This window comes from Phragmites australis, chromosome 13 (assembly GCF_958298935.1).
Source record: "Phragmites australis chromosome 13, lpPhrAust1.1, whole genome shotgun sequence".
Classification (NCBI taxonomy): Eukaryota; Viridiplantae; Streptophyta; class Magnoliopsida; order Poales; family Poaceae; genus Phragmites; species Phragmites australis.
The window spans coordinates 13,756,726-13,771,699 of record NC_084933.1 but is presented as its reverse complement, the minus strand read 5'-3'; the positions used below and the strand labels follow the sequence as shown (position 1 = coordinate 13,771,699).

Genomic DNA, 14,974 nt, shown 5'->3' with positions numbered 1-14,974 from the left:
AGAGGATTAGTAAATTTAAAAGAATCATATAAATGTTTAGTCAAAAAAATATGTATTTAAAAAAACAGCTCATAAAACTAAAATAATCTTATATATTTCGGAACCTTCCTTCACGACCAAAATGAAGCCAACAAATATTACATTTAAACCATGTAATTGTCATGTTACCGAGGTACGTCACACCACGCAAACTTCTAAGAAAGTGAAAGAAAACTATAGTAGTCAGAGTATAACATACGATGACTACCGCTGCAAACATTATAGTTTAGTGTCTGTCTTCGGGGATAATCTAGAGCATATTTAGATAGAAATTGATATAAGTTTATCTTGTAAAGTTTTTGAAGCCAATAAATTTTAAGTGTCCTAATTCACTTCCTTCCCCTCTTAGGACGCCATCAATCCCTTTCAATTGGTATCAAAGCTGAGGCTCACACCTTTCACAAGGATACATCAATTCAAGTGTCATTTTTGAGACCACGGTTAGGGTTTTGATCAGTTAATCACATCTCTTTTTTATCAGTTAGGTTTCATCCATACTGAGTTGAGATGGAGTAGGGATGGATTTCGGTAGTACTTCACATTTTGACGGTACTTATTTTCCCCGGTGGAAATTTCTAATTATTTGTTTTCTTTAAGCTAAAGGTTTAGATATTTGGAGAGTCGCAGAGGAGGGGATGATGGATGTCTCACAAACAAGGAGAGACAATTCGATGCCTTGACAAAGAGTTTCCTTTTTTTCTTCTCTATCCATTGATGTATTCAATCGAGTATATGCACTTATTAATACACATAATATTTGGACTAACCTCATTGAAATATATGGAGGCACAAATGATATGTGCAATGAGAGCAGGGTGCGTGAGAGCGCGGGCAGTCCGGGCTCGCAGGCGGAGCTGGGCGAGGCAGTGCACGTGGCACGGGCGGCGCGACGCGGCAGCTGCAGCATTTCGTCGAATCCTCCTGCATCTAGGTACTAGATCTGCTTGAGCTGATGAGTACCTCCAAGTCCTACCTCATCATAGTAGCATTATCATAATCTGGAACATCACTTGAACCTGAACCTGAACCTGCATTGCACTTGCTTCCAACTTGCATGCGACGATACTGAACCAAATTTAGGAATAGATGGTCCATTTCGGTCTGGAATCAATGTGTTCCAGAGCACCAACTCCTTGACGTTGCAATGAGTTTCTATTCTAATCCAGGCTCCTAACATATTGACTTCCATTCAGTTATGTACTTATGTCACTGTGCAATACCCTTGTCTGAAGGTTGGAGTACAGTAGCATTATATGTGTACACTGGGTTCATGCAGAATCCAAAGCACAAGTTCTGAAATGCCCTTGTCTGAAGATTTTTCTGCATATATGCTGAGAGGCATAACAACATGCCCGGATTCTTGTACTCCATTTTTTCTCTGCAGTAGCACAAGAAATTAAAACTTTCTTCATTTCTAGTTTTCAATCATTCTCACGCAACGTAATTAATATTATATTCTCTCTTCCGTTAGCGGCTGTCCTTGATCCTAGGATACTATCGGCTCCGCCTTCATGAGAATAATGACTATGTGAGGGTACTCAAAGAGGCAATTGAAAGACTAGTTGACTCGATCGAGAGTGGGGTCGAGACAACAAGATAACTGCTTGTGAAAATATATTTCTACAGGCGGTTCTTTAAGTAAATCATCATTCACAGACGGTCTATTTTGCGCCTGTAAAAATCGTTCATTTTCACAAATCTTCGATCACAGACGATTACGCTAAACTCCTGTAAAAACCGGTTACAAACCGTCTCTGAAAATAGTTTATGTAGTAGTGTGGTTCTTAGTCCCTTTCTAATTAAGTCAGCCCAAGCCTATTTCCATCCATTGATCTTATACAGGGTCCAACAAAATCAATATCATGATGTTTTTTGAGTTAATTCCTTATTTTTCAGTCGAAATTAGCCGTTTCCTCGACCTGCCATCGAAAAGTCTCAATTTCCGTATCTGCCATTGAGATTGTTCTTATGTTTTTTTAGGATTTCTAGCATATTTAATTTTTCCATGACCATGCACGGAGATTCGATCATCTCCTTTTATTATATACATCTATCAATAACTAATTACAATTCATTTCTTAAATTAGAGCTATAGCTACACCCATGTGTCCATATCAATAAAACAAACCACCTAAACCCCAACTAATTACTCCCTCCGTTCTTATTTAGTAGGCGAACATTTTTTCAGCTCAAAGACCAAGGATGATGGGAAGATTGGCAATGTTGCCCTTGCTTAGCATTAACTAGCATGCGCTGTTGTCCCCTCGTTTAGCTGTAGTTACGTAGTCACTTAAATGCTGCGCGTATGCATGCATGCATCTGCATGGCTGTGCACCAATTGCTCTGCTCGTTCGAAGTGCATGCACAACCAAAGCTGAGAACCGCGCATAAAAAATTGGAGTACCCACCTAATGCAAACCCAAATGGAGAATTAGAGTGCCGCCTAATCCAACGAAAATTTGGTGTGCCGCCAAATCCATGTTTAAATGAAAAATTGAAGTGAACCGCCAAAAATTGCCTACAAGTACTACTATGAGCCGAGTGAGTGAGTGAGGCCGTAGGGCAGTAGAAGCTCTAAACAAAGAAACGATGGCGTCTCTGGTGCCGGACCTCAACGAACCATTTCCAGGTGAGCTTCAACTTTTGAAGGTTTGTTCTTCTTTATTTAGTATGAGTAACTACGTTTTATATTTGTACAATATCGTGTACAGATCTTCTAGACCTAAATGAGCCCATAGAAGAACTCGATTCCGATGAGCTTAATCAAACTGATGATCTTGATGGCAACAATGGTCATCCAGGTAAGCTTCAACTTTTGTTGTTTTGATCTTCTTTGTTTAGTATGGGTAGTTACGTTTTATAGTGGTATAATATCGTGCACAGATCTTCTGGACCTAAATGAGCCTACAGCTGAACTCTATTATGATGAGCCTAATCAAACAAATGGTAATCAAACAAGCGCTTGAGTACTTGGACAAGCAATTGAATTTGTTTTCTTTCCCATATTTTCGTATAGATGTAGATGGAAATGGTCACGCACAACCAGTAAGCACGCGTGAAGACGCTTGGGAGCAAGGAATAGAATTAAATGGCACACAGAGAGTAAATGAGGGGTATACTTGTACATATTTGCTTTGGCAAGGGACTACGCCCTGTATTGCTGAACAAGGATTCAAAAAATGCGACCCTATAAATAAAAACGGAGGGAGTAGTTTACTACTAGATTGATTTTTGGGCATTATTGTAAAATCCAAACAAACAATATAATTATTACTTAAAAAGATCAGTTTCAGAGCACGATGGGAGAGATACCTATGATCTATCCCAGCCCAAAGGCCAAATGAGGCATCTTTGTGTCAGCCCGCTTGCTTACTAACTTGAGGCTGCAAGCTGAATAGTACCATACCGGTACCTTCACTACCGGATTTCGAGACTTTGCCGTGTGCCTAAGGCACACGGCGAAGGCCTTAAAACACTCGGCAACATGTTTGCCGAGTGTAACACTCGGCATATCACTGTCGGCATACACAGTGCCGGCAAACTACTGTTTGCCGAGTGTTTTATATCGTGCACTCGGCAAACATATTTGCCGAGAGCCAAATACGATACTCGGCAAAAAAAAGTGACCTAACGGTGCTAATGCGTTAACGGCCTCTTTGCCGAGTGTCTCAGGGATACACTCGGCAAACACGAGGACACTTTGCCGAGTGTCTCAGGGATACACTCGGCAAACACAAGGACACTTTGCCGAGTGTCTCAGGGATACACTCGGCAAACACGATGACACTGTGCCGAGTGTCCGTGTATACACTCGGCAAAGTGAGCACAGAATAGCACCCAAATAGCACAGTTTGGCGACACGTGCCACGCATTGCCGAGTGTATCCCGTGGACACTCGGCAAAGTGGCATCCAAAATGCCAGATTGAACATCCTTGTGACACGTGTCCGTTTTGCCGAGTGTCGGAGGGGGGCGGCGCGGGCGGGGCGGCGTCGGGCGGCGACGTCGGGCGGCCGGCGCGGAGCGGCGTCGGAGGGGGGCGGTGCGGGCAGGGCGGCGTCGGGCGGCGGCGTCAGGCGGGGCGGCGCGAGGCGGGCGGCAGCAGCGGAGGGGGATTTGGGAGGAGGGGGAGGGCGGCGCTGGCGGCAGCGGCGGATTGGGCCGCGGGAGGCGGCGGCGGCGGCCGGGGAGAAGAATAAAAAATCGGAGTAGATCTGTCCCCGCGCGCGGCCGGGATGGGAAACCCTATATTCGTGAAATTGCCGAGTGTCTGGTTTTGCCGAGTGTCAAATATAGAACACTCGGCAAAGCGCTTGTTTGCTGAGTGTAAACGCAAGAACACTCGGCAAACACATGAATTTTTTTTTCTGCCACAAATGCACTTAATGAATTAAAAATAGCAAACGGACCCCAAAAAATACCAGATTTTAACATCGAATATGCTATGCTGTATGTTGAGTGTAGAAAAAGTTTCAAGGTCAAACGACGATTGAACCATCACTTCGGCTTCAAACCTGATCCGTTCCCTCTCGAAACAATGATTCTTCCTCGGAGATGCTTCAGTTTCTAAGCATCGTACGTGATAATTTTTGTGAAACCTTCTCAAATTTTTATCACAGCCTCTACGTATCATATTATGACGCTATGGCAAGTCTCATGTTTTTCAGACTTCGTTTGTTTTTTTTAGAATTAGAAAACCAATAAGCTACATGTTGGTGGTCGAGTGTTGCCGCCTAGATGTTTCAAATTTCTTTTCATTTCTTGGGTAAGGCCTAAAAATAGACTCAACAACATGAATATGTTTTTTCTACCCATTTTTGTTCATTATTTCATGTGCTTACAGATCAAATTTGACTTATATCCATTAAAAGCCAGGAAATGCACTTAATGAATTAAAAATAGTAAACGGACCCAGAAAAATGCCAAAGTTTAACATGGAATATTCTATGTTGTATGTTAAGTGTAAAAAAAGTTTCAAGGTCAAACGATGATTCAACCGTCACTTTGGCTTCAAACCTGATCCGTTCCCTCTCGAAATCACGATTCTTTTTCGTAGATGCTTCGGTTTCTAAGCATCGTACGTGACAGCTTTTGCTTCTTCCACTTGGCAAGCATTGAAAATTCCTTCGTTGTCTGGATGACAGTTGGAATGATAATATATAGCAGAGAAATTCCTTTTTTAAGGCAAGCAAGAAGAATTGTCATTCTCCTTTGTTTGTGAGCTCAGCTCTTCACACGGTAGCATCTTTGACACATGTTTAGAGCACAACTGATTCCAAGGGCCGCTCTCAGGAGTCCACATCTGCTGCATCTCAATCTTGAAACACGACTGAATTCTAACTCCAAGTTCATAACAATATCATCCTTAAACCATACTGCAGTAGTACCGGAATCGATGTGTGGCGGCCCTTGGTCGGTTGTTATTACGAGAAAGAAAAGAGAACAAAAGGAAACCAAAAAGAAAATAAAGAAAAAAAATAGTTTGCCGAGTGCCTAATATCGGGCACTCGGCAAACATACATGTTTGCCGAGTGTCCGTTAGACGACACTCGGCAAAGTGGAGACTCGCCGTCAGACGCCGAACGGAGGGACACGTGCCACGTTTTTTTGCCGAGTGTCCTAATTCGCCGAGTGTTTTTTTCTCTTTTTGCCGAGTGCTATTGTTTGCCGAGTGTTTTTTTATGAATTTACCGAGTGCCATATTATTTGCTGAGTGCTTTAGTTGGGAACTCGGCGTAGGTTGCTGTTTGCCGAGTACCCAATATAATGCACTCGGCATACACGTGGGCACTCGGCATAGGCCTCGTTTCCGGTAGTGCTTGAGTGAGAGTTACCTAACTTAAACAATGAAAGAGTAAGTGACTGTTATGTTGGTGTGGTCTACCTGGCGTGCGAGGAGCCATGAGCTGCTTTTGGACCCATTGCACTAGTAGACGTGCAAACGGGTTGGAATGGGGGAACCTAGCAACACAAATCAACAATGGAAGAAAGAGAAAGCACCGTACTCTTAGGGTTGCATGCAACACCGAGGGTACTGTTGTTAATGGTGCTATTTTGATTAGATAACAGTAAGGGGTAGTAGTAGGAGTAAGCAGTCAGGTGCATAGTCTGATGCCCAGAGAAACATTAAATATTTTTGCTAGTACTGGTTTTCTTGTAAAGACCTCTGAATATACTTGGTTTCTTTAAATAAAATTGGGGGCTCGTCCACATACCTAAAAAAACACTAACAAATTGACAAATGGCCATACAAGAACATGGAAGATTAACAACCATGCTTTTGAGCGGTTCCACGACAAAACCGCATGGAACGACAACCACATGACTGGTGGTGGTTAAATTTTCTATTTTGCAGTTGTTATAGCTATATTTATGAAGCGCGTGCATAATGATACCATATATAATTGTAACTTATCCACGCATATAGATAAAAATAACAAATATCAATTAAAGCTGTGTACCTTTTGATGTTTAATTAATAGAGAACATTAGGGATTATTACCTTTTTCTTGAGCTGTATCATTGTCCTAATAACATTCGGACTGCAATTTTGGGCCAAAGTTTGGACTTGCCTCAAACGACAAACCAGCAGCTTCATAGGGCTATTGATTAAAATGAATCCACATCATCAAAATTACAAGTGAGACGATAAAATTGCACAGAAAGCACAACTTTTTAAGCCTGCAAACCACAAGCAACGAATTTAAAAATCAAAAGGGAGAAGGTCAAATACTTCATTTGTACTATCATATACTGGTGTGTGCATTGCCTGTACATCGATTTTTTTTCATCAGGGTTTCATGCACCAGTTGACAGATCTTGAACAATCTCACCACTTCTGACTGAATCACCTTTGGGCTTCTGATACAAATCTGCATCGTAGGGGAGGAAAATAATCCATGCAAAACAAATTGGAGAACAAAAATATATACCATAAAATAATTAAAAGCAAACAAACAGCAATAAAAGGTTAAAATCTCAGTGGCAAAGCATCGAGGTGGGTGCCGAGCCGGTGTGGGATCGAATCCCACGTCCTGCACGATTCCCAGATAAGGTCTCCAAAGAAGACCGGGTAAAATGGCCCAGATCTTTTAAAAAATAATAAATAAAAAAGGTAAAAATCTCGGTCAAATAGTCTTTTTTTTAGGTTGGCAATCATTGACACAACTGAACTCAAGGAGCAAAATTTGGCCAAAAACCGGTGAACCGGTTCTACTAGCTGAACCAGTAAGCAAAACCATACTGACAAATAAATCAGCCAAATTTTGTAATCGTGCGAGGGCACGCTGCGTCGTCCAAAACCGCATAGGCCTGACTATTTTGATTGCACTTGCAATACCCTTAATTGATTCTCCATCTTCCCCACCTCCCCATGGCACTGACCACCGGCACGCCGCCATAACCAGATGTATCCGTCATCCACCGGCCACCTCCAAGGTCCTACACTCATTCCTCCGCTGGATCCAAACGTTTTCCCCTCCATTCTGCAGCAGAGCTTGTACAACGTCGTTGTTCTTCTCAATGTCCAGTTGCTGGGAAATAGAGCTTTGCCATAGACTGTCGACCGATCACCTCCAAGGTCGAGGAAGGTCCTGCACTCACTCCTCCGTCGGTCTTGTTGTTTCCCCCTCCATTCCACAGCCGAGCTCATAGTCTCATAGTGTGTCACCTTCTTCCCAATGCGCGTTGCGGAACTGCCTTGACCTGTTACATCGATGTCCTCTTCTGTTTCGTTGCCCCAAGCCATCGAGAGCACCACAGAGGTCGCCATCATCTCCTCCGGCACGCCACACGTCGCTGCCCTGCCACATAAGCCCATCTTCCACACACCACGATGCCGTCTTGTCCCATCACCATGGCTCCGGCGAGGGATATATTTTCTCCATGAATTGTTTCTGCTTGCTTATAAATTGGTCATCGTGCCCTCCGCTGAGCCATAACATCACCACAGTCTCCCCTCTCAACTCCTTCCCACTCAAATCCCCCATCCCCCCCCACACCGCCAAGCCCACTTTGTTCTTCCTTGATTCTAGTTGTCGCCATGATTCTCTTCCACCAGTGAGCCTCCTCGCCCTATCTTTGTTATGGTAGCCTCCTCATATCCCTCTCTCACTCCCTCACCTCCTTGTGTAGCTCAGCAGCCATCCAGGGCTGCACCGGACCCCATCCAGAGTAGGATGCCACCACCGTCGCTATATTTCTTCCTCCCTGCCGGCATAATTCCGACCTTCTCCAAGCTTGCCATCCACCTGATAAGCACCAATGCACCACCCCGAGCTTCCTCTAAGCCTCCTCTTCTACTCCCTAGGCCCTCACGAGCACAACACCATGCGCACCATGGACGCCGTCTTTCTTCTCCAATGCCAACTGTTGGGACCTCAGCTCTGACCGAGCTACCCCCTGTTGGGTCCGACCACTGGATCACGTTCGTGACCACTCCGGATTCGCGATAACGCAAGCGACCAAGCTTCTCGACCACTCGAGCGAGCAGAAGGATATAGTACGCCAATTCACGACCACCAGTCATGACCAGCTTGAGCGACCAATCGTACGTGCCCAACCATGACTAGTCTGGCTATCCGCCGTGTACGTGCTGCTCTCGATCACACCGATCGACCAGCAACACCTAGGTCGCGTACTACTTGGCGAGAAGCAAATAGAACGTCAAACAGTAGAAATTCGACGAGAACAATAAAACAAGGCAAAAACTATCTGGAGGAAATTTTAGACTCTATTCAACTTGTAACTTGCATGACTCTGTGTCTTGCTTACAAATTAGAGATTACAACTCATATTTATAGTAACCTGCTAACTCCGAATCCTAACACGAATCGTGTCATCCCACAATCCGACTCCGACTCGAACTCTATGCACATACGAACAACGCTATAGCGATATACGAATTGTATACGAACTCCTTGCTTCCACACTATCGTGAAACGAGTCCCTGAGGTCTACGACAAGGATTAAATCCAGCATACTCCCCCTTAATCTTATCGTCGGTCAAGTTCATGAACTCCCAAAAGATATCGCATGACCACCAGCTTCACTGCCGGCAATGCCTTCGTTAGAGCGTCAGCTCGATGCTCTTCCGTGCAGATGAAATCTACCTCAATCTTGCCTTCTTCAACGCACTATCAGATGAAATGAAATTTGATGTCAATGTGTTTATTGCGGCCATGAAACACTGGATTCTTCATCAAAGCAATCACTAATTTGTTATCACACATAATTTGACTGCTTTGGGCTCTTCTCCTGTCAGCTCCCCCAACAGACTTCTAAGCCACTGTGCTTGGCATGCCGCCACCGTTGCTGCCATAAACTCAGCTTCGCAGGAAGACAAAGCTACTGTTTTATGCTTCTACGAGTTCCATGACACCAGGCTATCATTAATATAGAAAGCCATACCTCTAGTACTCTTCCTGTCATCCATGTCACCAACTAGATCACTATCTGTGTAGCCGTTGATTACCTCTGTTTCTCCTCCTCTGGTATACACAATACAATAACGCACGGTGCCCTTCAAATACCGAAGAATCTGCTTCACTGCCTTGTGATGCATCACCGTGGGTATTTCCATGAATTTGCTTGCCACCCCGACAACAAAAGAAAGATCAGGTCTTGTATGGAGTAAATACCTCAAGAAATCGATGATGCTTCGATACTCAGCTGCATCAACCAGTTGTCCATCTGGATCCTTATGCATCTGCGCCCTTTGTTCCATGGGAAATTTTGTGGGATTGCAATCCAGCATATCGAATTTACTAAGGACCTTTTTCGCATACGCTGTTTGCTTGATTGTAATTCACCCATCTTCTTGTGTTACCTCAATCCCGAGATAGTAATTGAGCAATCCAAGATTGGTCATCTTAAACTCACTCATCATCTGCTGCTTGAATCCCATGATCTCTTCTGGACTTTCTCCTGTCACAATGAGATCATCAACATATACTCCAACAATAACTCCATGTCGGCATGTTCCTCTTATGTATACGGCGTGATCTTGAGCACACTTCATAAATCCAAGTTGCTTTAAGCTTCTGTCAAGCCGGATATTCCAGGCCCGTGGCGCTTACCGAAGTCCATACAGCGCCTTGCTGAGTTTGAGCACAAGATGCTCTTTGTTCTTCACTACAAAACCCTCCGACTGGGTCATGTATACTTCCTCTTCGAGCTCACCATTTAAGAATGCCGACTTGACATCCAGATGATGAACTTGCCAACCTCGGTTGGCTGCAACAGCAAGGATGACGCGTACGGTGTCCAGCCTAGCCACCGGCGCAAACACTTCTTCGAAATCGATTCCTTGCCACTGCACATATCTCTTCGCGACCAACCTTTCCTTGTGCTTGATCACATCTCCATCTGAGTTCTTTTTCAGTTTGTAAACCCATTTAGCCCAATTGGTTTGTGACCAGCTGGCAACGCTGTGAGAGTCCATGTGTCATTCTTCTCTATGGACTCTATCTCCTTGGCCATAGCATCCTTCCAGACCTGCTGTCCAGTAGCCTCAAGGTAGCAAGATGACTCCTTCATCTCCATGAGCATGACCTCTGCTTCCAAGTCTTCATCGAGATCCACCCTTGGAGCATCTCTCATGATGTCGTCAATGTGCCTGTAGCGCACATGGCCCTCATCTGTGCTGTTGCTCCCGCTCGATAGCGGTGTGGCCCGATCATCCACCGGCAATTCAGGTGCTGGCAGAATCACTAGGTTGGTGGGGGGTTTTGGAGAGTCGGCTGCCGTGCGAGCCGTAGCGCGTCTCCTGGTTACTGGCCCTTCTGGCGTCACCTCGCTGGCCAACAGAGTTGATGAAGGAGCTTGATCATCATGTGCTGCGGGCTTTGGCACACCTGCCGGACCACCCGCGAGTGGCAAAGAGCCGCGCACCACTGACTCAGTGCTAATCGCCTCCTTGACATCGAAATAAGATGGCTCTCCGCCACCTGTTCTTGTACACCAGCTCCACTCCATGCTTTCATTGAATTTAACATCACAGCTTACATGAATTTTCCCGAGCCTTGGATCAAAGAGACGATGCGCCTTGCAGCCATCTTCGACGCCAAGATACACCTTTGGCTGGCTTCGGTCGTCGAGCTTCTTCAAAAGTGGTGTTGTCACCTTCGCGTGTGCAGTGTAGCTGAACACACGAAGCTGTGCCAAATGCGGCCTCCTTCCGTTCCAAGCCTCGAACGGGGTGTGTTCATCCAGCGCCTTCGTCGGCAAGCGGTTCAGCAGATACACCGCGTGCCGTACCGCCTCCCCCCAAAACCTCCTAGACACATTCATGCTCTTGAGGAGGGACCTCACCATCGTCATCACGGTCCTATTCCTCTGCTCCACCATGTCATTTTGTTGTGGAGTGTATGGCGCGGTGAGGTGCCATTTGACCCTGGCCTCCTCACATAACTGAGTGAACTCATCAGAGAGGAATTCGCCCCGCGATCAGTCCTCAACGTCTTGATGCATTGCCCGCTCGTATTCTTGGCCTGCAACTTGAACTTTCTGAACATGGAGCTAGCTTGGTCCTTCGACTTGATCACGAACACCCACATCCACCGTGAGTAATCATAAAAAATTAACATGAAGTAATTGTTACCGACGAGTGTCGAAGGTGTGATCGGCCCACAAAGGTCAGCATGTAGCAGCTCTAGTGGCTTCTCCGCCCAGAAATTTGCCGCTGCTGGGAACAGCTGCCTCGCCTGCTTTGCTAGCAAACACCCTTGACATAACTCATTCGGGTGTGTGATCAGCAGCACTCTTGCCGCCATCCTCTTATCGACAAGTAGCTTCATAGCAATAAAGTTGGCGTGATCGAGCCTCGCATGCCAAAGCCACGTCGGGTCTTGAAGACTGGCTAAGAGACATACCGGCGTTGCTTGATGCAGCTTGATCATGTAGAGGCGATTTGGAGTTCACCTCACCTTCATCAGCAACCGTGAAGAACTATTATCATACAAACGTAGATGTTCAGCATCCATGATCACCTTCTGTCCAACTTCGTTAAGTTGTCCAAGGCTGATGATATTGCTGCATAGTTTTGGAATGTAGTAGACCTCCTGCAACAGCCACTGGTCACCGTTCTTGCAACTGAACACGACAGACCCTAAGCCCATGATCTGCACTATGGAGCCATCCGCGAACTTCACCTTGCCAGTGACACCTTCATCTAGCTATCTGAACTTCTCTTTGTCACCAGTCATGTGATTACTGGCCCCATTGTCCAGGTACTAGACCTCAGAGGTGGAGCCTCCTTCCGTGGTGTTACGCAGTTCCGGCTTCAACTTCTCCTCATTCAGCAGCATGGCTCCCCGCTGGTGCTACTGTTCTTGTGTTGGCTCTTCTGACACCATGAGTAGCAGGGCTGGCTCAGTGTCGTCAGCACAAGTGAGATGTGTCTCGTCTTCCTTCTTCTTCGGTGCCTTGCACTTGTTCGCGTAGTGCCCCATCTTGTAGCAGTTGAAGTACCAGATGTGGCTCTTGTTGCGGCGACCGCCGCCTGAGCCGCTCTCCTCGTCATTGCATGACATACCGCCGCGACCACCTTTGCCACGGCCTCTACCGCATCCACGACCACCCCGGTCGCGGTTGCTGCTATCTACAGCAAGGTGGGATTTGCCCTTGTTGCTTGATGAGGAGTTGCCAACATCCTTCTTCTGCCGCGCCTGCCACTCAGCCTGAGTGAACAGGAGCTGGATGTCACCGATGCTATTGCCACCAGATGCACGTGGGCGAGTACGTTCTTCAAATGCCTTAAGCCACCCCTGGCTTCCTCGAACGGCATCTTGTTGAGGTCGTAGAACTGCTCGATCCCGACGATCACATTCAGGAATCGATCCGGCACAATGTCAAACAGCTTTTTGACCAATGTAGCATCATCAAGCGTCTCTCCTAGGTTTATGTACCTGACGGACATGCTATTGAGCCTTCCGGCGTACTGGTCCAGCGTCTCTCCCTCCTACATGCGCATGTCGTTGAAGTCGCTCTTCAACGTCTATAGCCGTGCGTTCTTGATGCGATCCGCACTGACGAACCTTGTCTTGAGATAGTCCCAGACCTCCTTCGTAGTTTTCTTCCTTACCACCTGCATAAGGAGATCCTCTAGGAGCGTTTGGAAGAGATGCGACCTCGCCTTCTTGTCCTTCTTCTCGTCGACGGCCGCACCGGTCACTGGCTCGATTGCCTCCCATACGCCTTGATCTTCCATCATCGCCTGCACGCAAATCACCCAGCTCGTGTAGTTTGTCGCTGTCAACTGCGGGTATAGGAATGGCCCACCGCCGCTCTCCCGCGCCAGCTCGCCCTGAGGTACGATCGACATCTTCACGAGTTAGTGCTGCGCACTACCAGCTCTGATACCAGATGTTGGGTCCGACCACAGGATCACGTGCGCGACGACTCCGGATTCACGACAACGCAAGTGGCCAGGCTTCTCAACCACCTGAGCGAGCAGAAGGATAGAGTACGCCAATTCACGACCACTAGTCACGACCAGCTTGAGCGACCAGTCATGCGTGCCCGACCACGACTAGTCTAGCTATCCTCCGTGTATGTGCTGCTCTCGATCACACCGATCGACCAGCAACGCCTAGGTCGCGTACTACTCACCGAGAAGCAAATAGAACGTCAAACAGTAGAAATTCGACGAGAACAGTAAAACAAGACAAAAACTCTCTGGAGGAAATTTTAGACTCTATTCAACCTTTGACTTGCACGACTCTGTGTCTTGCTTACAAATTAGAGATTACAACTCATATTTATAGCAATATGCTAACTCCGAATCCTAACACGAATCGTGCCATCCCATGATCCGACTCCGACTCGAACTCTATGCACATACGAACAACGCTATAGCCATATATGAACCGTATACGAACTCCTTGCTTCCGCTCTGTCGTGAAACGAGTCCCTGAGGTCTACGATAAGGATTAAATCCAACACCCCCTAGGAATACTCTACGCCGCCATCGTTTTAGATCTCTAGCGAGCTTCCACCGCCGCTCCAGTCCCTCCTCCATGATGGGAACCTCACCAACCCAGTCGTCGTTGCACGTGGACTGTCCTACTTTGGATCACGTCGAGCCCCGACGCTTCTAGCTGCCACCAACAAGATCACATGTGAGCTCCCACCGTGGACCCCTTCCCTTTCTCCTGTTTCGGTGATGCAAGCCCACGACGCTGATGTGGACTCCATGTTGAATACCTTCGCCGATGTAGCGCGCACTTTTTTCCTTCGGCCCTATTGTCCAGTTAGCACGTGCCCACAACCCCACAACTATCGGTGCATCGTAGACCCATCTATCTAGCCCACGGTTGGTCCATGGACCATAGGCCGAGCCAATAAGCCTGTAGACCATCCTTGTAGACCTGGGGTATTAACCCTTTGAAATAGTCCACATAATAGTAGTCACCGTGTTGACTGTTGACTAAGTCAATGTTGACCCTTGACTTGGATCCACATGTCAGTGATAGAGATTTTTTTTTAAATTTTCATAAATAATTAATAAATTAGAAAATCATTTTTAGGAAATTCTAGAGAATATTCTAAGGAATATTCTCCCGTTTTCTTTGTCTGGAATTAAACTTTTCGTCAATCTTCTGAGGAAAATTTCTCATTTGTTTCAACTTTGATTGCAACGATTCTTCCACCAAGATTCATCAAAATTCAAGATATATCAAACCATACCAATTTCAGAATTTTTGAAGTTCATTTTGAATTTTTGTTTTAGTTTATTTGAATTTGAGATTATTTTATAGTAGTTTACTTATTCAACGTTAATTTCCGTATGCTAGAGGAAGAAACATTCGAGGAAGAAGACGAGGACCTGGACTACTAGGAAGAGTAAGAAGAAGACTTTGAAGAAGGCAAGTCCTATGCCCTTTGATAATATTTAACCTATGATTTATAACCACAACCCATTTAGAGCATGTTTTTAA

At 45.9% G+C, this 14,974-nt stretch overlaps 1 protein-coding gene across 1 annotated transcript; it reads right to left on the bottom strand.

The window, feature by feature from the left end:
• Positions 1-12,358: 12,358 nt before the first annotated feature.
• Positions 12,359-13,359, bottom strand: LOC133889430 (uncharacterized). The gene is made up of 3 exons (XM_062329956.1): positions 13,096-13,359; positions 12,778-12,996; positions 12,359-12,715 (listed from the first exon to the last, which is right to left on the bottom strand). The coding sequence occupies exons 1-3, from the start codon at positions 13,357-13,359 to the stop codon at positions 12,359-12,361; spliced, it is 840 nt and encodes a 279-aa protein (XP_062185940.1).
• Between the last annotated feature and the right edge of the window lie 1,615 nt (positions 13,360-14,974).